The sequence below is a fragment of the Caretta caretta genome, chromosome 14 (assembly GCF_965140235.1).
Source record: "Caretta caretta isolate rCarCar2 chromosome 14, rCarCar1.hap1, whole genome shotgun sequence".
NCBI classification, from domain to species: Eukaryota; Metazoa; Chordata; order Testudines; family Cheloniidae; genus Caretta; species Caretta caretta.
This window is the reverse complement of record NC_134219.1, coordinates 18,112,387-18,136,341: the sequence shown is the minus strand read 5'-3', so window position 1 is coordinate 18,136,341 and position 23,955 is coordinate 18,112,387. Positions and strand designations below refer to the sequence as shown.

Below are 23,955 nucleotides of genomic sequence, written 5' to 3'. Positions count from 1 at the left end.
TCCCACATCCCAGCTCCCTGCCCCAGCCCAGTAAAAGTGAGTGAGGGTGAGTGACGGCGTGGTGGGGCCTAATTTTGAGTGGCTGTGGTGGGGTGGTATAATAAACCATTAAAAGGTAATATTTTTGAGCTTTCATGTCTACACCCTAGCTATTTTATTATTATTACAAGGGAGTTGTCTGGCTTACTCCTTACTTGCCAAACAATAATACTTACTTTTTGTTGTTGTTGTTTTGGATGTTTTAGAATTCCATATAAATCAAATTATATGGGATGGAAGATTTGGTCAGAATCTTAAAAAAAATCCAGTTTTGTCAGTTAGTCTTTTGGTAGGAGTTTGCAAGTAGACATTCTCTTTATTTGGCTTTGGAATTTTGGTTTGGAATTTTTCATAACAATTCTGTTGGAATACTACTTGTTGGAACTTTAGAGAATAGTGTTTTCGGATATTACTTCCGAGAGATGTACTTTGTAGCATTAATATTATGTATATTGTTTGTCTTGATTGATACGACTGACCTCATTCATAAACTTTCCCAATGCTTATTTTTAATAGGGAGAAAGAACAAGAAATTCAAGAAGAGGAACATTTGATGGAAGAAAAGAAAAAGAAAAAGCAGGAAGAAAAGAAAAAGAAGGAAGGTGCTCAGAAAAAGGTTAGTCTACACTGTTGCATTTTAGAGATGCAGTTACTTGAACGCTTATATGGAGTTGGTCCTGTGGCCTTTACTCATGTGAATTAATTCTAGATAGTTTTAATGAGAAGTCACATTAACTGTATAAGAGTTGCAAGATCAAGTCTCAAGTTTTCCATGTACTGGTACCTCCTCTCCTTCCCGCCACCTCCAGCCACTTTACTACTTTTTTTTTCTCGTGTATATGAAGTTGCTGAATTCATGGATTTCATTCAATATCCATTTAAGTGGTCAGCTGAAAATTATGGCTAGCGCTATATATGTTATCTATTAATTAATCTATTAAATCTAACTCGTGTAGCATCCTGCAAATAGCACCAATGGTTTTTATGTCTTAAGAAATTTAGAAAATAACATGAGTTTGGTTTTTATTGGTCCTATTTTAGGCTGCTCATACCCTTTCACTAAGAACCACTCTTTCAGGAGGAGCTCTGATGGGAGGAAATATTTGGGCAACATGAGAGTATCTTGGATAATGCGGCAAGATATTAGGAAAACTTATTAAAACTTTGCTAGAATAAGCATATATAAATTACATTTAAAATGTGAATAATTGATAAACATTAAAAAAATCAAATTGAAATGGATAGCTCCAAATTGCAGCAGTACATGACATAAGCACTTATTAAAACATATTTAATTATCTGTTTAGTACAAACTCAATAATAATATAACAAATATGGAAAGTTCTTATAAAAATGCAATATAGTTTAAATGAAAGTGGAGGGAAATATTAACTATTTGATAAATAGATGAACAATATATTTCAGTACTTGGGTAACAGCTACTACAATGGCATCCAAAAATAAACTCCTTGTTAAAACCTCATGTACATAGTCATTTACCTTTGTGTGAGACTATTCAGAAGTCATGCCACTAATACTCACGATGGGATGGTTTCTGGTATGAGTATTATAATTCATTATTAATTTGGTATTTACAATCAGTAGAATTTGTATTTATCTATTAATTACATACAAACTACTATATTAAACAGTATTTAGGTTGCAAAAGTAAGGTCTTGAAAGCTAGTAAATGCTTAGGTCACACATGCAACCTTAATTCTCCTTCGTTGTGCCCATGCATTGTAATAGGCTTTAATTACATGATCACATAATGTTTTTTTTTCTGAAGGAACCCTGCCTCTTTAAGAGCACAGGGTGAATGATGCTCAAGGAATGAAATAACTGGTAAATATTTTTATCCATCTAACTCAATTAGTGTCCCCTGCCTTAATTTTAGCGTACACCATCCAGAGTTTTCAGTGAGTACAAAACTGTTCATTTCCTTATGGTCTCTTTTATGGGACTCATCATAGTATCTAAGCTTTACAAATATGAATGAATTTCTCTCTACTTCAAGATAAGAGAGTACTGTTTTATCCCCATTTTACTGATGAGGAAGCTAAGACAAAGACTTGATTGAGGACATACAGTTGGACTAGTGAGCTTGGAGTTAGAGGGTCCTGAGTTCTAAGCCTGTGCTCATTCCTTCTGACCACACTACTGTATTGCAAGAGGTACTAAACATCCACAGTTCTAATGACTTCATTTGCAGTTGAGTGCTCGATATTGCTGCATTTCCAGCCCCAAGGGGGGTATCAAGTTGGGCACCTAGAAAATGAGGAATTGCACAATGATGAAATTTTGGTTAGTGACTTACTCAGCATTTGTATATGACTGTGGCATAGGCAGGGATTGAGCTGATTTTTCTCCTGCGTGCAATCACCTCCCTTAATTACAAGACCATTCTTTCTCTCCCTGCAATCCCCTACCTCATTCCCTTCCAACTTCTAGGGCAAATGAGGCAGGACTCCTACAAACAGCCTTACTTATTACACAACAGTGAATCTTTTGTTGAGCACTGTCCATCCTGTGCACTGAAAGAAACAGGATTCTTGTGGAAAAAATAGTATGTTCTATAATTAAAAACTGTATCTCAAGGCATATACAAAAGGGAAGAGGATTAACGTTGCCTGGACAACCTACATTCTGTCATTTCCTAAATTGAGTGTTTGACTTTGCAACCTAAATAAGGTTCTTTTAACAGGTTATTTAATAAAATTTCCAAGCATTTTAAAAAGAAAAAGATAAAAATAATGTGCTACTGTAACACCCCCACCATGCATCACTGGCAGTGTTTGAACCCTGAATCTTCAGCACTGCTTCAGGTACAGGATTATTTCCTTTAGCTAGTAGCTGGAGATTGCTGTTGTGTTATCCTGGGGGAGGGAATGAGTCACCGAGTTCACAGGTGTTTGAGGGAACTTAGCCTGTTTCTCTTCCCTTCTTCTCCCAGATATGGGGAGTTTCTTCCCCATATAAAGCAGGGGGAAAAAACCTGGAGGTTCAGGTGCGAGTGTCATGCAGAGGAAACCATCCTGTGTGTCTCTGTCTCTTGCAGAGAGGCTGCCTGCTCCCAGGATTCTGAGTGAAGTGAAGCTGCTGTTTTTTGGATTTGGCGTGAGCCTAGCTTTAAATTAGAATGTTTATATTCATTTACTGTTTTGGAATGCTGCAAACATTTTTCCTGAGGCATGCAAGCAGCGGAAGGAAAATGGAGATTTTGAAAAGTTTTTATATCTGACAAACACGAATTGAATGTAGTGGGACAAAGAAAAGGCATTTATCTGGCCCCGTGGCTTTTCTTTGCTGAATATTGAACACCTGCTGGAAACAATAGGAGAGTTGCAACCTTTTCTGAAAAGTTCTCTGAATCTTTTATAATGGGAAGTGTTAAGCAAACTAAATATAGGGATTGCTAATAGCTCCCTTTATAATATGTATTACATATCCATGATGGGTAGTGTAACATAGTTTTTGGGCATGTGTTCTAGATGGACTCATGGTATAATAAATAGCAAAAATATGGGATATGTGGATAATCTCAGAGCAGTACCAATAAATCCTCATTACCCCTATACACCATTAATGGCGTTGTCGTGTACTTTTTACATAAGAAAAACAATGATACTTTTTTTAATCCCTCCACTTGAAGCCAGCGTACTTAATTCCCAAGAGTCCAACTTCACAGACATCTAGAAGAAAGATAAATTTATATTAGTAACCTCTAATATAGCCTGACTGTAGATCATATTACATTTTTAAGCTCTAAGGTTTCATAATATCTTAAGGATATGTGCAGTATCTTATTGGAAAAAGGGATACCTAGCTCCCTATTGTGTCTATCTCTCATTCTCAGACTTGGATCATTAAATTGGGCTGTAAATAGTCATTCTTCTGAGACTGAGTACACCCAGTCATTGGCTTCAAGTGAGGAAAGAAACTTTTTTCAACACTTGTATTTTATTTTTAAAAGTGGCAGGTTGAAGGGTGTCCTGAGGTTTGGAAAGGTGGAAGTAGTCCTGATTAGATGGATCAGTGAGCAGAATACAGATAAAGGCAGTCAAGGGTGGTGCAAGGTAAATTGCACTGATCTCTTGGTTCTTCAGTTTATTAATTGGATAGCATATTACATATTAATTGGATTTATAAGTGGTATAAATACAGATGTGTCTACAAACATTCCCACACGCTATGCTGCCGCTATAATAGTTCAGTGAACATTATTATGTAGAAACTTTTCAGAATGGGGCAAAGCTATCTTTAAGAAGCTAATTCCTTGTGTTGTGCACTTCATCTCTGAAAGTGGGACTTCCAGACTTTTGTTTTGCTTCAGCCCAAACAAATATTTAGATAAATCAACTTCACACATTATCTATCTAAAAAAAAAAAAAAAAAATCCAGAGTTTCATATTTCTCAAATCCTATATTGCAGCGGAGCCCTTGCATTTGGTTTTGAATTATTTTCATGCTACAGCCATGTAAAGATTTTGTCCCCTGGGTTTTATAGACATTGCCATTAATAATTATATGGATATTTTGGGGAGTTATCTGTATCTGCAAATTTCATAAATTATAAGTAAATATTAACTGGGATACAGCTTTGATGTTAACCTTCATAACAAAGTTAGTGATGCTAACTTCAGGTCATTTAAGAGCATAGCTAAATAGGGTTAAATTTAAAGTAGAAATAATGTTGTGTGACAGTAGTGCAGTCCTAATAAGATATCAGCAGGTTTCTCCTAAAGCAAGGACTCAGTGTTCAAGGAAGTTCTCTGCAAGAGAGGAAATTTTAAAGGGTCAAGGGTACAGTCCTATATCTTTGATATAACAGTAGTAGAAAGTGTCTAATACTGACCAGTATTTCTGACTTTTTTTTCTTTCAGGCTGCTGAACAAAAAACCAAAGGTAAATTAACACTTACTATCTTATTGTGAAATATTTGATATGTTTGAGTTTGTTTTGAATGCATTTCTGATTTTTCCATAAACATATAGTCTTACTACTTACATTAGAAAATGTTCTTGTATTTTTCCACAGACTTGTGGGTGTTGTCTTTGGTATAATACTTCCTTTGGGTGTATTTGCTGTTTTACTATTTTTTTAAACTATAAAAGGCATCTAGCCTATGGTTTAGATGTATGACTCGATCATTATCAACTACAAAATCACAACATATGTTGGTCTGTTTAGTAGTAGTTTAATTTAGGGAGCCTAATGTAGAGGCAAATGTGATTTTTTTTCCCCTTCTAATTTTTAGTGGTCATCTAATGAAAATGGATCAGGATAATTTTAAACTGTTTATCATGCATTAAGACTTTCTGTACCTATGTCTCTTGGTTGATTTAACTAGGAAAATCATTTATCTCCGTTACTTTGAATAGATTTAAAATTAGTAGTTTCCCTTTAAAGATACAATTTTTGCATCATTCATCAGTTTTGGATCTTGTGCTCGGTGCAAAAGCTCTCAGGATTTAAGATTATTGGGCAGAGGCAATGGGACTTACGTAATGATCTACCTTCCTGCAAATGCTTAATAGCTAGGACTCCTACCTCTGCTCACCTTGGAAACATTCTTGAGCATAATCAGTGAAGAAACTTCACATGGGAGGTGCACTTCTTCATTTTGGCTATTAAACCCACCTTGTGAGTTGAAGACTTCAGATATGCTTTTCCACATGCAGCCCTCCTTGCCTTCTGCTCAGATCCTGTTCTTATGTGATTTGGAAAACCTTGTTTCTCTTGTTACCACTGGTTCAGGAGCACTAATATGGCACCTTTTTCTGGAATTATTGGAATTATTCTGGAATCTGTTTGACCCAGGTTTTCTGTTTTGCATAGAACATTTCAGCACCTTATTTGCCTTGGCACTCTTCACAGCCACAGCTTGTTACCTCAAGATTTTGATTCTCTGCGCTTCAGAATTACTTCAACTCCAGAGGCTATTGGTTTCAAGTGCTTCTTGTTTCACTATATCATGTACTGCTGTGACCCTTTGAGAAGAAGGAAGACCACATAGAATCTTCAAATAATGCCTGTGTAGCAAAATGAGTATTGCTGAATATGAGACCTGGCCAAGTCACCCCTTATCTCTAAGACTGCCTCAAAGACCACAAGGCTGTCTTTGATTCTTCCCTCTTGCTCCATGTCATGAGCTGTTCAGTGCATTTTACACTGAGATTTTTGCCTACACCCATAGAATTCTCCTTAGCACAAGCACTGGCCCTGACACTGATACCCCTAGCACCTTTTGGTTTAGAAGTTCTCTGCACAGCCCCTGGATTTAGTGTGAGCAAGCAGCTCGCATGCTCCCCGACAGGAGTCCTTCCACGCAGTGGTGTGTGTCTTCTGTCCGGGAGTGTGCAAGCTGTTTGCGCACACTAGCACGACCAGGAACAGCTGCTAGTGAGCCTGTTGCCTGCCACAGTGGGCAGGGCTGAGGGTAGTACAGCTGCTGGTGCATGTTGTTGGCTCCTGGGATCAGTGGCCCAACATGCTGCTGCTTTTGTCGCTGTGGTTCCCAGTAGAGTCCTGTGGTAGAGTCTGTGGTAGACTGAGAATCCTTGCTCAGTAAATATCTTTAGAAATGGAGAAATTAATTGCATTGTAATTCTGTTTCCTTCAAGGTGCCTTTCAGGACTCTCACTATTTATGGCCCATAGGTATCAAAAGCCTTGTAGCACAAGCCTCAGGAGTGAAAATCCTGCAAGGTATCTTCAGAAAAGCAAAATAATAAGGAAAGTGACTTCCAGTATAATAATAATTAGGTGTTCTACAGTAGGCCAGAATCTTGTCCCAATGAAGTTAGAGAATAGTCATGAGTGGGTACAGTACCTCCATAAACAAGTGCCGTGAAGGGAATATAACAGGGTTCTGTCATTGTAAATGGAATACATAATTGACCAAGTTTGTTTTCCAAGAGTAAAGCCCTTGATTTCAGGGTGGATTGATTTAAATAAGTGCAATTTAATTAAGACACCAATTTTAATGCTGATTTGAATCAGTAAGCAAGAATTGTGTAATTTGTTTTCTGAATTCGGACTTTTCAGTTATTTTCTGAATGAAGGTTGGTTCTTATTAGTTGATAAAGATGTGGTTAAAACATGTTGATTTGCAACTAAACATTCCCCTAAATCCGGTGCTGCTTTTTGCTAATCAGGGTACACTATGTCTATACACATTTATTTAAGATCTTATATAAGACCTTATATAGTGTATCTTGCATGTATTCAGAGTCTTAATTTTGACATTTTTAATGTTAGAAAATAATGAATGATACGTTCCTTAAATTGATTAATTTGTTTCTTGTGATGTAAGTCTGTTTAGATGGAAATTCAAACAAATGCACAAACAGTATTTTAATTTTATTAAATAAAACTACATTACAAGTCTGGATACTCATGATTCTCCCCTCCCCTTCGCCCCCTCCCCCCAAACATGTTTTGCACATAATACTAACTGGTTTATTAAAGGCAGTATTGTCTGTAATTAATGCAATTACTGATTTGTTTTTTGTCACCATGTCTTTCAAGATTTTAGAACTAGTCTATCTCACCCTTTCATATCTAGTTTTCAGTCCTAAATTGGAGGAGGAAAACAAGCTGTCATGCTTTTTCAGCTCCAAATCAACTTCTTATCTTTTACTGAACTAGTCATTGAACTGAACTAGCTGAATAAACTGAAATAAAGAAAATATTCTCTCTGCACATGCAGGGGAAGCTGATGCTATCAAAAGCTGGTTTAGCACATCAACAAATTTTGGTTCCAGGTGCTTAGCCAGTGACTTCCACCAGTTCAGTGATTTGACTTCCTTTAAAATTTTACAGCAAACGTACTGCTTAATCTTGTTTTTTTGTATTCAGTTAAAATGATTTTAATAGATTATAATTTTTTATCTTTTAAAATAGGTTATCAGTTTAAAAGTTTAAAATAAAATGGGCTGCTTTTTTAAAAATAGCCCTTCATTTAATTTAAATAAAATTTGATATTTTTGATATTTTTAATTATTGATTTTCCCCTGCTAGATTTATGATTTTTGGACGTATTCTGATAGTGTGGGACATCAAGAACTCAGGCACTAGTATGAGTGGGTAAATGAGAAAGGAGCTATCGGAAGACAGGTTTGGGTGGACCAGAAAGAGTGTATGATCTGTAGAAGATGATGAAGGTAGAGATGTAGGGAGATACAGTTTTGCATTTGCCTTGAATGTGAAGAGACGCTTGTATTTAAGCCAGTGACGTAATCTGGAAAGGGGAGACATAGTTGTGGAATAAAGTGGGTCTTTGAAACAATGTTCTGGATGGAAATAGAAAGGGTACGGACCTCCAAAAGGCAGGACAAATTAGAAGAAAAATTCAGTGCAAAAAATTATTTTATTTTGGTTCTCATGGTAGTATTTTTTTTATTAATTCATTTCCTTTAAATTCATTCATCAAACAGTTGTGTATTCTATGTTTAAAAACCACTGTCTGAGACTTCATATATTGAGAGAAAAGAAAATATTAACATAGTTGAACCTTGAATTACTTAGCTTTGTAAACACACACAACTGAATGTCAGTATCAAAAAGATTATTGTAGCTGATCACTATTTCTGTGTTCTCACCACACGACTTCCCACTAGATGTGTTGCATCTTCTACTTCAGTGGCAGTTAACAACACCAACGCTTAACATACCTACATCTTTTGGCATCTTCAGGGACTTTTTCCATCTTGCTAAGACTCCTTTTAGTTACAAACGTCGTATTAGCAGCAGCTGTTTAATTTTCTCTGACTTAAATGACAGGAGTAAACCAAGAAAGGATAAGATGTTAAAACTGCTGTTGTGAATTACATAGGCAAAGTTGTTCCATACCATTTCTTCCTGTTCAATTGCTTGTTCTGATGGGAACAGAAGAGTGCTTTGAATATTTAGGCACCTTCTTGCCTGACCAAAGTAGCAGCTGATCAGATGCGATTCACCCTGGAAAGGCGAAGGAAGTTTCTCCCACCGAAACTGTACAGAGGAGAATGAATCCATGATATAGGGTCAAGAAACACCACAGAACTGACCAAGGCGCAAGTGACTTACTTTTCTAGTCTGTTAGTTTGCCATTAGTAAATCAAGAACTCAAGAAAATGTCTTAGAAGACATCCAGATGATGCTGAAAGTCTCCTTCACAGAACAGTCCAGAACATGGTATGACTCTTGAAAGTTGTTAGTATAGTAGTCTAGATGACACACCAGAATTAAAAAGTTAATACTTTCAAAAGCTTTGCCTGTTTAGACCCTCCTTAGATTGAGACATGGCAGACAGTAAGGAGTTTATTGCTGTCCTTGAGAAACGTTAGACTCTCGCTTTCAGGCATTACTCTTCAGAGGGCAAACTACCTGCTGTCAAACTGAAAGGATGTATCTAGTGTGGTCTGATAGGGGTCTGTCCTAGATCTGGTACTAGTCAATATTTTCACTAATGACTTGGGTAATGGAGTGGAGAGTGTGCTTATAAAATTTGTGGATGATATGAAGCTGGGAGGGCTTGCTGGCACTTTGGAGGACAAAATTGGAACTCAAAATGACCGTGACAAATTGGAGAATTGGTCTGAAATCAAAGATGAAATTCAGTGATGGCAAAGGCAAAGTACTACACTTAGGAAGGAAAAGTCAAATGCACAAAAATGAGGGGCGGGGGAGCATGGGCTAGGCAGTAGTACTGCTGAAAAAGATCTGAGGGGTTATAGTGGATCACAACTTGAATATGATCAACAATGTTATGCAGTTGGAAAAAGGGCAAATATCATTCTGGGGCATATTAACAGGAGTGTCATATGTAAGACCAGAAAGGTAATTGTCCTGTTCCACTCAGCACTGGTGAGGCCTCAGCTGGAGTACTGTGTCCAGTTATGGGCACCACGTTTTAAGAAAGATGTGGGCAAATTGGAGTCCAAAGGAGAGTAACAAAAATAAGAAGTTTAGAAAATATGACCTATGAGGAAAGATTAAAACATGGCATGTTTCTTTTGGAGAAAAGAAGGTTGAAGCGAGACCTGATAAGTCTTCAAATATGTTAGAGGACCGTGATCAGTTATTTCTCCATGTCCACTGAATGTAGGACAAGAAATAATGGGCTTAATCTGCAGCAAGAGAGGTTTAGGCTAGATATTAGGAAATCCTTTCTAACTATAAGGATAGTTAGTACTGGAATAGGTTACCAAGGGAGATAGTATAGTCCCCTTCATTGGAGATTTTTAAGAACACATTAGACAAACGCCTGTCAGGGATGGTCTAGATATACTTGGTCCTGCCTCAGTATAGGGGGCCAGACTAGATGACTTCTCAAGGTCCCTTCCATCCCTACATTTCTGTGATTCTTTTCTTTTTAAAAAATGTCTCTAGTATTCATGGCTCTTGAGAATTGCTTGCCCTCAATATTTTAATCTCTCCCTTAATTGAAGGGAAGTCACTTCAGGGAGGTCACTACAGAAACAGGCTTCTCTGCTGAGGATACCATACCATACTTGTTTTCAGGTGATTTTTTTTTTTTTTTTAAAGCTAGAGAATGTTATCGTGAGCATCCTAGATGACTTCAGCTGCCATGGCAGCCTCTTTCGTGAACTGTCTTTGTGATTAGCATTTGGTTAGGGACTTGGTTTAGTTTTGGGAATGGCCTGATGTGCATCCATGCATCAGTAATACTAGAATTTTGCAATAGGTGTAGGACCAGTAGGTCAGTAACTATTATACAAATTAATGTTATGCAGATTAGCACCATTTTTATGGAATAATGCCTTGCACGGTATCCAGTGGTTTCTAAAAGCACTGACATCCCAACAGTTTTGCAAAACAATCGGTTATATTTTCTTTTAGTAGCTGTAATTGCAGGCAGGATAGCAAATACCCTTAGTAATATGTGAGTCTCGGTTTCCCTTCAGCCACAGTCTCAGTGGTGACATTTGATATAGCCTTTTCCTTTGCCTATATCTCTGCTATTCCTGGTATTCCATAGAGATGCGTTTCTAAGTGTGTAAGGTAAGGGTTAATGGAGCGTTCAGGTTGTATAGTTGTAATTGCGGAAATCTGTAGGCAGCAAACCAAAACCACGGGAAAATTCATTGTAGTTTCTAATATCACATACCTGCATGAGGAAAGTATATCTACCAATATGGTAATTATAATGGAATCTGCTGATGGTGGTGTTTCTAGACAGTATGGGACTCTGAAAACCCTAGGCTAACATAACTTCCCATTTGTTTTGCTTTTGCAAACCATTTGTCTTTCAATCTCATTTTGATGCCAATCTTGGAATATGTTTTAGCATTTCAGTATGGCTTTTGGTCACAAGTTAGTCAGTTGAAATGTATCATAGTCCAGTGTCAACACTTGTCATGGAAAACTGCTACAAGAACGTAGAGTGAAGTGATACATTCTATGTTATGAGAAGCATATTTATATCTCCTGGCGTATTGCATCATACTGTGTCAGCCAAAACCTGTCGATAAAGATGGTGGGAAATGACAGACTCTGTGGCTGCCACCTAGTTGGATGAATGAGTGAGTCTTCATGTGTCAGGCAAACTGTATGCAGGAGTTTCTCATCCATTTTCTTCTCCCAAGATGCAGGCAGGCTTCACCAGTTGTTCTGGTCTCACTGGAAGATGGGTCTCTTGAGGCATTATCTTTCTTCCAGGTCTCAGCAGAGCTCCAGCATGACAGACCAGGGAAGAAAAAGGAAACTTACTCCAAAAAGAAGCCAGGAAAGAAGGGCCAAATAATGTCTCTCCCCTGCAATATTAGGCATTCAGTGCATTCTCCCTATTCAGTCCTTCTACCTTTACTCCTGGGGGAATTCTGTGCCAAAAATTAAAAATTCTGCTCATAGTATTTTAAAATTCTGCAAAATTCAACATATTTTGTTTTTCAAAATAAAACAATATAATTACGCCAGTTTCAATTATTTTGGTAATTTGTTTCAAAATACCTGTCAGCAACAGTGTCTGTAACAATGCAGACAAAAAAGATTCAGGAAATGTTTCTTGACAAATAGATTCCTTACTAGGAATACTAATACATAATTCTGTGTAATAATTCATTTAAACTACAATACAGAAACATATTTCCTGCACCCCTCAAAAGCAGTGCAAAGGCTTGGGGGAGTCAGGAGTAATGGAGGAGCTGAAGGAGAGGGAAGCAATTGCTGGGAAGCAGCCTGCGTGTGAACTTGGCGGGTTGTTGGGTGTGGGTGGGAGAAGTATGTAGCAGAGTTTTTGGGGGGCAGGGAGGGATTGTTTGGGAGCTTCCAACATGCAAAGCCTGGCTGATCCCTAGCCTCTCATTCAGGCACATCTGCCCATGTGTCCTTGCACCCCCACTCAGCCACCTCTCCTCCTCGTCGTCCTCCTCCTCTACCCATGTATCCCTGCATCCCCCTCCCCCGAGGGGCCCTGCACCCCCACTCAGCCACCCCATATCCCCATGTATCCCTGCACTCCCCTCCCCGTCCCCATGTGTCCCTGTGCGCCCACTCTCATTCAGCCCCCACCCTAGTCTATCCCCCCATTAGCATTTCTGAACCCCAGTCTGAACCCCCAGCAACCCCATATGCCCCACGCTGTCTCTCTGCCCCTCCCCCCCCCAATTCCTCCTGACCCAGTCTCATGGGCAGGATACTGTGAGGAAGGCAGCCTCTTTTCCCTTCCCTATCTGCAGCTGGGGCTGCTCCTGCCCAGGAGCAACTGCACTCTGCTCTGGCATCACAGCGCCCCCGAGTGGGTGAAAGGAGTAACTGCAGCACTTTTGTGGAAGAATGTATTTTCTGCAGTGGGGAAAAATCTGTTTAGCACATGAATTCTGCTCAATGGCGCAAAATTCCCCAGGAATATACCTTCCAGGCCTGGGCAGGGGTGATAGAGTGGCTCTGATCTGGCCCTGACGCTGCAATACTTCAGCAGCTCCTGTAGAATCTGGGGATCAACCTGACAGCTTCTAAAAAAAAAACCAGACTTCCAAGAGTGGGGCCTTCAGAAGGACCAAGACTGGGACAGACAACTTGTGATTTGAACTGTTCTACATATTATCCCAGCAGAATTATTTAAGTTTCATCTGAGTAGCCCAGAGTCCTGAGATGTGTAGGCTTGCTGATATGTGATGGGGAAACTTTGACAAGTATACTTTACAGACTGCTCAACTTTGTATATATGAACTGTATTCCTCTGTCCTGACTTCTTATACGGGAAAAACTTTTATATGAAAACAGGATCTTTTGATTTAGAGTTCTGTTTCTGTTGCTCATTCTCCACTTGAAATCATCTATAACATCTTAAATAGTTACTGTGGAAATAAATCATTCAAGAAGATTGACTTCAGGTGAGGACTAAACAGCAGGAGTTAAGCTTTTAAAGATCCTTATTACATGCAAAAATTGCTTGTACTAAAAAAGAATTAGACCAAATTGTCTCTAAATGGAATTTTTTCCAATTTTCCATGAGGTATCAGCTGCTTTGTCTCACTATTGGCCTTTTGCACTGTGTCAAAAGGTTTTACTGTTCTGCGGCACACTAATGAATCTTTCACATCATAATTCAATGCCAACTGTCTTCTATTGTCATTGTAACTAATTAGGTTTCTTTTCACATTGTAATTTAATGCCTGTTGATTTGTGGTAATAGTGGAACACAATGCCTGCAGCTTTCTTGTATGTGAAGGTACTGTTGTGATAGCTATTTCTTTTTTAATTGCTTGAAACTGTCAAGTTTAATATCAGTTTCCTAAGTAGCTTTGACACCGTTTTCTCATCTAGACTTCTGTTTGTTTTTGTGTTTCTTTTTCAAATTTAGAGGTGTATTTCTTCACTAATTTCTTGATTCTGCCCCTTGCTTTCCTACTTAGATGTCCTATACTACTGTGGTAGAAAAATGGGAAATTAGTGTCCACTTCTTCTGTAAAAGTATTGTTGCCAGTCCTTTTCTTGCTATATGTTTGATCCACTCCCCCATACACCCAGGCTCTGTTTCTGCAATAATTAGTTGTACAGCTAAAATTCATGCATTCTCAATCCTTCAGAAATACATAAACAGTTTAATTTTTACATGAGAATTATGGGCTCCAAGACCCTACACCCCCACTCAGCCACCCCGTATCCCCATGTATCCCCTGCACTCCCCTCCCCGTCCCCATGTGTCCCTGCGCGCCCACTCCCATTCAGGCTCTGTTTATGCAATAATTAGTTGTACAGCTAAAATTCATGCATTCTCAATCCTTCAAAAATACATAAACAATTTAATTTTTACATGAGAATTATGGGCTCCAAGACCCTCAAGTGTGTTCTTTAGCCAGTTTCTGTATTTTTTTAATTGAATGGGATGGTGATGTCAGTACTCCCACCACAGCAATTGAAAGAGAGTTAGTGAGATTTAGGAAGAAAAATCTGAAATGTGTACTGATATGGTAGATCATTTTTCCTTCCAACATACTAGAGAAGCACTGCCTCAATCTTGAATAAACACTATATGTAACAGGTATGCTTAGGAAGAGGAGAGCAAGAAACCAAACCAGAGAGTTTATACTTACTGGTTTTTTGTAACTCTTGTAAAATGCTCAGATACTACAGTGATGAGTGCTGTATAACTAGGTAGATGTTATGTTGAAAAGAGAACAATGTTCCTTCAGTGTGCAACAAGTGTTTCCTTTAGCTTCCATGGTATGTAATTCCAGAGATCCAGAGGAGTTGAGAGGTGTAGAAGTGTCTTACTGTTTTCTGCATCCTGACAATTTAAATATAAGTATAGGTTTCCATATTGAACTGGTGTAGTGTCTGACTACATCTATGAGGGTCTGATGATAAAAGTCAGGAACTGAGATGGCAATTGCTTGGTAGAGGGTAATGGGTTAGGAACCAGAAATGGAAGATTTTCTATGAATGTTATGCTAGTATTTTCAAAGTAGCCTGAGGAGATAAGCATGCAAATCCCATTGACATTCAATAAGAGTTGGATGCATTAGGCCTTTAGGTTCCTCTGAAAATCCCAGCTAAAGGGTTTGTGCCATATCTGAGTAAGTATAGACAAAGCAGTTGTGCAAGAGTTATACATACTTTTAAGTTAGGTAGAGGTTTCAAAGAAAACTACTAAAATAAAATGTAGGTACCAAACTACATGGGGTGTGTGTTGAGGAGCAACGTGAGAACAGATCACAGGAAGTGTGTGTTAGTGTATTTACTACTGTAGTGATGGAAGCTTTCTCCTCCCTAGGGATCATGTTCCTTGCTCAAAATGGATAACAGAACATTTATGGATTTCATACTGAACAGCTGCCTTCTTAACTATATGAACAAGTGAACTAGAAAAAGTTCCTGTCCAAGTTTTGAGTAACACTTCGGAACTGGAAATGTAATGATAGAGAATTTAAGCACTAGTGACAAAACATAATCAGATTTGTAATGGGAACTAAAGTGAAGCAAAAAAGATAATTTGTTCTGCTACCAGATATTTTGGCACTATGCAGGAAGCAATCAATGGGAAGAAAGTGAGAAAACAGGAGGCAAAGAAAACATTCAGAGGTTAAACTACATATGTGTTTTACTGTAGCAATAAATATATTTTAAATAAACATATATAGTGTGAAGAAAGGAAGACTACAAGTCAAGGTAAGAAAGTGGAATAGGATAGAAAACATCCTGTAAAGTGGACTGGAAAATCAGACTGTTTAGTCTTCAAATACAGTTTTAAAAGCAGTAGAAGTTCAGAATGAATATAAAATTGTACAAATGGTTGAGAAAGAGGTTTTCAAAGAAACTAGAGGTCATTGAATGAGATGAGGTCTCTTAAGAAATAATGCTAATTTATTGATGGAAGAGTGATGACCTGACCAGCATAGAAAAAAGGGGGGTTGTGTCGGGTGAGGGGGAGGGCAGAGAATGTAACAGTTTTTATTTGGTTCTGTATTAGTATTTAACTAGAGTTTTATACCTATTTAACTTTTAGACCCAGACCCTGTGATTTCTGCGCCTCTGTGTTTCTGTGTAATTAAAATCTATCTTTCTTTAGGGAACTCAAAGTTCAGGTCTTTATGGGGAGGAAGCCGTCAGCCTGTGCCCAAACTCTCTTAAGTGTCTTCCTTTTAGAGGGTCTGCCTTGTTCTCCAGTACTCTGTTCTGCTGTGCTCTTGGACTTTCCTCTAGTCTTCCTGGTTTACTTGTCGGTCTCCACGCTTTCAGCAGGGCCTCTTTTAGGAAGCAACAGCACACTTCCTGGAGTTAATGCTCCCTTGGAATGAGCTTAGCCTGACCTATATGGGACCCAGACCCTTCCCACTCCCAGCAGCCTCTGCAAGGATTAGTGGTTAGTTTAAAATGAGCTGGACCCAACTCTAGTTCAGAGTTCCTAGGGTAGATCAATATCTATGGATGCTTCTCAGAGGACTTGTATTTTTTGGTTTCCGTCCGGTGACAGTTCACTCCGTTACATTCACCCTTAAAAGAGATGCTGAACCACTAGCCATTGACAGACTAATGGGAATATCTTAAATTGTATAAAATCAACATACATTCATGAAAGGAGCAAATCTTGCTGAACTTCTTTTTAAAGAAGGGTCAAAGTTGAACATGGAAACTATGGACTTTGATTTAAAATAGAATATTTTGTGCAGTATTTTATGACATTTCAAAGGGTTGTTTGAACAATGCTGAAGAAGTGAGAAGATTAATTGGTACCACAAAGATTAATATTGAGAGTACAGTAGAATCTCAGAGTTATGAACACCAGAGTTATGAACTGACCGGTCAACCCCACAATCTCATTTGGAAGTGAAAGTATGCAATCAGGCAGCAGCAGAGGAGAGAGAGAGAGAGAGAGAAAAGAAAATACAGTACAGTACTGTGTTAAATGTAAACTACTAAAAAGATAAAGGGAAAGTTTTTTTAAAAAAAGATTTGACCAGGTAAGGAAACTGTTTTTCATTTAAATTAAGATGGTTAAAAGTAGTACTTTTCTTCTGTAAAAGTTCTGTAAAGTTTCAAAACTGTTTTAAGTCAATGTTCAGTTGTAAACTTTGGAAAGAACAGCCATAATTGTTTTGTTCAGAGTTACGAACAACCACCATTCCCAAGGTGTTTGTAACTCTGAGGTTCTACTGTAGTTGTATTTACCTCATATACTCTGACTGAGAGAACAAGGCAATGTGCCGAAAAATAGTACAAAGATAGTGCTAATGGACCATAAAATTGAGTGAATTGTGTAGAGTAGATGTTGCATTTTGATGTGCAGAAGTGTTAAAAGTTACTGAGGCCAGTGACAAATATGAAAGAAACTGATAAAAGGGCCCTTGGATATGAGTCATGTAACTGCAGGGGAAACTGTATTCCGCTTTAAGAGTGCGGTGACTAATAACTTTCACTTTACTTCCTGTCTATGAACTTTGTTGTTAGCAGTCAGTTGCTGTAACAATGAGACATATTTCCATCGCTCTTCTGGAGTGAGAGGAAAGGAAAGGAAATTATGTGGCCAGATTCTGGGTATAGAAGTGTGCAATTAATGCCTCTCAGTGTATTTGAAGCCTTGTTTTTATACTGTTTTATATTTGGGTATTGGTGTTTTAGAAGGGAAGGTATCCGTTCTAAGTAAATATAGGATGGAATAATCTGTCCAAGGAGCTTTACTTATATAGTCAATTAAAAGGTAAGTTATCCAGGGTCACTTATTCCATTTTAGAATCCTACAATGATGTATTAAGTTTCTTTTATTCTGAACAAAACAGAGTTATTCAGTTAATTCTCTAATAAAATGCAAAATCCACTGCATTGTTTCATAGTGTATAGTGTAATGCATAGTTAGCTCCATCAAATATTGTGTGCACAGTTGTAGTTTGCTGTAAAATGTGCCCAATTTCTACATACCTTAGCGACCATTTTCTGCTGCAGCCTCAGGAAAGAGAGATTAGTAAGCAGAAAAAAGGTCTCCTGTGGGTGGGTGTATGTAGTGTGTTGTCAATTAAACATCACAAAAGGGTCTCAAGTGCAGCTAAATGTTTTCATTTATGACTTGAAGCACAGAACTCCTCCAGAATAAACAAACGTACGTTCCCAGCAGAGGAGGTGCTTTGAAAGATATGTGGTTTCTTCTGAAGTTACTGATCCCATGTTAGAAAGCGCTCCATTCACAACTTACACTCCTATTTCAATTAAAAAAAGGATTAAACTCTAAATTTTCAGAAGAGATGAGAAACTTAGGCATTTCTCAGTTACAGAAGAGCTCCGTGTTGCTCAAAAGCTTCTCTCTTTCACCAACAGAAGTCAGTCCAATAAAAGAGATTACCTCATACTCCTTGTCTGTCTCATATTTTCTGAGGCATCGGCCACTAAGGTTTATTGTAGTAAGCTGAATATTTAATATTTCATTGGCCACTACTGCAGAGTTGTGTGACTAAAAAAGGTTTTCAGAGCTCTGATAAGAAATGAGGGTTGCTTCCTGTTTAACTGGAGTAAAGTGCTGCAGAATTGGATGATGTGGGGAGAACGTATACTTTTATCACATACTGGGTGTACTTCCACATTATTGGATTTTTTTTATGGTACTGCATTTTAGAAAATGGCTAATGAACTACACAGCTTGCTAGAATTTACTATAATTGTATAAACTTACTATTTTATATGTACTTGATGAATAGGTTCTTCTGATAAAGATTTTGTAAATCAAAGCATTCTTCTATAACATTCAAGTGTTCTGCACTCTGGTAAATAGCAGCCATTAGATCGGGGTGGGCAAACTTTTTCACCCGAGGGCCACATCTGGGTGGGAAAATTGCTTGCAGGGCCGGGGCAGGGGGTTGGAGTGTGGGGTGTGGGAGGGGGTGCAGTGTGCAGGAAGGGGCTCGGGCTGAGGTGGGGTGCGGGGTGTATGAGGGGGCTCAGGGAAGGGGGTTAGGGTGCAGGAGGGGTGTGGAGTGCAGGAGGGGGCTCAGGGCAGGGAGTTGGGGTGCGGGATGTGGCAGGGGGCTCAGGATGTGGAGTTGGGGTGCAGGAGGGGGCTCAGGGTGGGGAGCTGGGGTGAAGGAGGGGTGTGAGGTACAGGCAGGGGGCTTAGGGCAGGGAGTTTGGGGGCGGAGTGCAGGAGAGGTTCAGACTCTGGCCCAGCGCCACTTACCTAGAGCAGATCCGGGGTGGCAGTGATGCACACCGGGGCCAGGGCAGGCTCCCTGCCTGCCGGCCCCAGCCCTGCGCTGTGCCACTCCGGGAAGCAGCCGGTGGGGACGGGGGGCACAGAGGGCTTCTCGTGTTTCCCTCGCCTGTGGGTACCTCCCCCGAAGCTGGCCAATGGGAGCTTCGGGGGAGGTACCCACAGGCAAGGGAAACACGTGGAGCCCTCTATGTCCCCCCACCCCCAGGGGCTGCAGGGGCATGGTGTGGCCGCTTCCAGGAGTGGCACGGAGCCCGTGGCGGTGGCAATCCCGAGGAGGCTGATCCAAAGCCCCGAGGGGCTGGATCCGGCCTGCGGGCCGTAGTTTGCCCACCCCTGCATTAGATTATTATAATCTTAATTAGTAACTATGGGGAGGCTTTTAAGAGAGGAAATGTATATACTTGTAGACTATAAACACTGAGGCTGACCCACCCTGTCCCCCTTATGGCACCGAGGGAACCATTGCTCTAATAATACACAGCTGTTCTCTGCAAATAATAGGTGATTGATTTGCTCTTCTCCCTGTACTTCTCTCATTGCCTATCCCAGCTGAAGCCCCACAGGCTTTGTCTAGACCAGGATTTAAAAATATGGTACTGTTTAACATATTCTAACACATGGTAAAAATCATGTTATAAAAGTCTGGTGTAGACAAGGCAGTGTATACTTGAACAAATGGTACACTGATTGTCTTAAAGCTTAGGTTCCCACCACTGCAGAGCACGTCAATGTAAACCATAAAAAGAAAGGATATACATAAATAAGTTGTACCTGTGTGTTCAAAGTCAGCTAACGAAAAAACAGTTTCTCCATATGCTCTGATTCTGGGTTCCCACTTCATTTCATAAAGCACAGCTATCTTTATTTTGTAAAATCTTTTTTGTCTGCAAACAAACGCAATGTTTAGTCTTATATAAAGTTTGTGAAGAATAGCAAGTGTTTCTCTGGTGACTGTATCTTAGATATTGCCAAAGCTCAGGACAAAAATAAGTGCATGTCCAGTTTTGGTTTCTTGGCAGTCTTAAGAAGCAGATGATTCTCAATATGTTGTAGAGGTCGTTGGTGGCTTACTTTTTTATTATATATACGTCTGAGGGCATTCTGCATCAAAAAAGAAAAATTATATGCACAATATTTTACAATTCTCTACATTTTATTTGTCAAATAAAAGTGGAGAGCACAGGCCACTGGCTGCACAGAGGTGGGAGATCACTCTGCAACTCTCTCCCTCCCTCCCCGGGACCCAACAGTAAGGCTGCACCCAACCATGACACAGTGCAAGGACCGGGCCTGCCCTTCCGTGCCAGGCAGCCTCAGCCTGGCAGGATCCAAGTGTGTAGGGATACAGGTGTGGGTTGAGAGGGTTCTCAAAAAGGTAGAGGCTGTTTCTCCCCAAAAGTGAGATCATCATCATCAGCTGTGGTGTAAATATCAAAATTCTGCAATGATTAAAACTGAGAATTTTCCACACCATCCCTCTAAATTCCTTGTCCAATTCTCATACTTTCTAAAGATAACAGTACAAGTTTGAGTCAAGAGGAGTCTTGAGTAGGTAAAAATGTGAGCCTCAACAATTGTAAATAGTATTTCAAGGAAGTAAAATAAAGTATAGCTTGGCTGTTTATGTACATCTATACATGAGATGGACATACAGAATTCTGTAAGACTAACAAATTTTATTTAAAGAAATTACTGATATGATAGTTTTGCAGTGCTTTATAATGATCCTCCTGATTGTTTTAGGATGACTCAGACTTTGTTTATTGGGGGTTTGATTTTATGAGCTAATCTGTTTTAAGCGTTGGTTTTCAGACTTGGTCCATATATTATTGGTAGTTTATTAGTTTTACATTGCTGGTTTCTTTTTTAAGTAAAAGAATATGACTTTATATGAGCTTTTTAGTTATACAAAACGCCACTTCCTTTGACTTGTCAAAATTATACTATTTCTTTGATTGTTTGGCTTGTTTAATCTTCTAGATAGCTGACCAATTTTTGGCTACAACACACTTATCTACCTGGACAGTTATATTTTCACTCCTGTTTGACAGTGTTTTAGATACAACATAGTTTGTGCGTGCATGTATATATTTTTATATATGTATAAAAATAGAGATGTTCATAACTTTTGCATCGTGCAGGAATAGGTAGTTTCTTGAAAATAGTTACATTTTCTCTAGTGTGTGCTTAATTTGTGTGGTTGTCATTTTGGATCCCTTACCTTGGGAAAGCCATGAATACAGGATGTGGCTCTCTTCAGAACCAGTCAGTTTCATTTCTGAATTAAACAGATAAGTGTTATATAGCTTTTGGGATTGCTGCTCCCTTCTCCCTTGCCAAATGTGCTGTTTCTAGTGCTCCTGCAATAAATGGATCAGGCTTTAGCCTTACACTTAGTTCTGGTTATGGTAGGGTGTTGTGCATTTACTAGGCTGCTGGCCAAAATGTAGCGTTGTGTACATTCCTTCGATACCCAGTGTATCAGAGCATATTAGAAAGCATTGAAGTAGTTAACTTGCATGTGAATTACCACCAGAAACAATGCAGAACCTTTTTTTAGCAGAATCCTGGTTTTGTTTTTGGAGTAAAATAACGCTGATATGTTTACATAACTAGGCTGGAACAAATTACACTTGTAAGTTATTTGGGGTGGATGTTGGACTATCTGTAGTTTGTCAGGGAACAGCAGAGTTTGATGGGAACATCTCTGAGATTTGTACAAGATTAGGAAGTGTGTTTCAGACAGTAGTCTGGTAAGATTTACAGCAGATTTATGACCTCTGACTCATCTGACTATTTATAGTGTGTGCTTGAATATCTGCCTCTGCCATCTTGCTTGTAAAGCGCTCTGTTTGTATTGAATTGCTTGACTTCCAGTAACAAAACATACCATATATCATGGCTGCTGAAGGGGGAAGGAGGCTCACTGTAACAAATGCTTCAGTTAAATCTTAATGTGTAGTCATTTGAGAATACAGTGCAGTGTATTAAGACCTTCAAGAACACAATCTAATACTCTCATTATTCTCTTTCATAAAGTTTTGTTTAGCTGCTTTTGTATTATATGCTGCTTAAATTCAGATTATAATGAAAGGCATATGGAAATAACCAAATGGCTTTCTTGTACTTTGGTGAAAAAAAGTAATGGTTTTATTTTCCACCTCAGACCAAGATTACAGGAAATACTGAATGCCTTGCAATGGAAATGGGTTTGCATGTTTTGGATGGTAACTAGATGAGGAGAAAAAGGTGAAAGTGGACAGACTCTAGGTCTTTTTGGAAATCTTGGGAGGGCAAACTTTTTTCAGTTCCAGACCTTACTACTGGTATTTATCCACTCCAGATGCAGAAAAGGACTGATTTTAGTTTTATTCTATTTGAACTCATGTTCTGCCTCCAGAGCCGTCCCTTGGGTAGGGCAAATTGGGGCGACCGCTCCGGGCCCCGCGGGCTGGTGCGATTGGCCGGCGCATTTGGTCCCAGAAGAGATGAATTTGTCACTTCCGCCCATGGGCCGGTGCGATTGGCTGGTGCGGTCGGTCCCGGAAGAGACGAATCCGTCACTTCTGCCTCTGGCCCTGCACGACCCTCTCCTCCCCTTACATCCCCCCCCCCCTCCCCCCCGGCCCTGTCTGTCTCTCCCAGTTCTTAATAAATTTGGAGCAAATGTGAGGAAATGAAAGGAAGATGCATTTTTTTTGTAAAGAAGACTCTAGCATCGATTGTAATGTTTGCAACATGGATTCTGATAATTTAAGTTTTTATTATGACACTATAAATGAAATATTTGTGGTCTTTCATCCTAATGTATCCTCAGTACATCAGATCTGAACTGATGGGTTATTTGTTTTCTTCCTCCTGACAAGCAGCAGCAACAATCATTGCCATCAATAACTTTTGGCACCACCTTCACTTGCTTCCTTTCTCTCTGACTTTTCCCAAATTTATTACATTTCTTTTGAGAGAAGCAGAGAAACACCTACTCCTTTGTGTACCTTGTGTTCTTCCTCACTTTAGTTTAGATGTGTGTTTTGGAAGCCTGCAAGGCAGGCTCCCACTGCGTGTGACAATAGCAATTAGTCAGTTGTGAGAAAAGTAACCTCATTTTTATTAAAATAGTATTTTTCCCTTCTTCAAGGAGTGCCAGATTCTCAGATTGCTCCTCTAGAGCTCTGAAGTTGTTTAAAAATGGATAGCTTTCCATTCTCTACAACTCTTAGAAGACCAGCCCAAAGCCAGCTTAAGTTAGAAATCATCCTGAAATAAGAAACCCACAATGGTGTGGGCCCAGTTTCCACCTATGCTATGTCTCATTTGCAAAATCCTCTTTACCCCCAGTCAGTATCTCTCTTACAGACCAAATTTGACAAGAAAATTAATGGGTTTTTATAAAAAATCTGTCTATATAGCTATTCATTTGATTATACAGCTTCATCATTGCTTGGATGAGGTGGAGGACTTCAGCAAGACAGTTGTAATCCATGATGCCCAGATCCCACTTTTTCAGGAAGAATCAGACCCTGTACTGCTTTGGGGATTACAGCTTTTGTTTGTTTGTGGCTCTGAAGAGCTTTTGAACATTTTTGTAAGTATTATGTTTACAAGGTGACTATTCTGGGGCCTATGGTCTTCTAAATCCTAAGTTTAGCATTGTAACTATATAGTATACAGTAACTCCACAATTAATGTCCTCTCGCTTAACGTTGTTTCTATCTTACGTCCCTGCTCAATTACAGAACATGCTCCATTTAAAGTTGTGCAATGCTTCGC

General features: G+C 39.2%; 1 protein-coding gene across 15 annotated transcripts in view; it reads left to right on the top strand.

The window, feature by feature from the left end:
• TNRC6C (trinucleotide repeat containing adaptor 6C) overlaps positions 1-23,955 on the top strand; it is a 584,248-nt gene that overhangs the window by 413,697 nt on the left and 146,596 nt on the right. For 14 of the 15 annotated variants that reach the window (XM_075119317.1, XM_048817810.2, XM_048817811.2 and 11 more), the window contains 2 exons: positions 556-655; positions 4,923-4,944. In XM_075119317.1, coding sequence (XP_074975418.1) covers positions 556-655; positions 4,923-4,944 — 122 coding nt within the window. Of the gene's footprint in view, positions 1-555; positions 656-4,012; positions 4,116-4,922; positions 4,945-23,955 lie in introns of those variants that run through there. The other variant, XM_048817825.2, reaches the window with a different exon arrangement.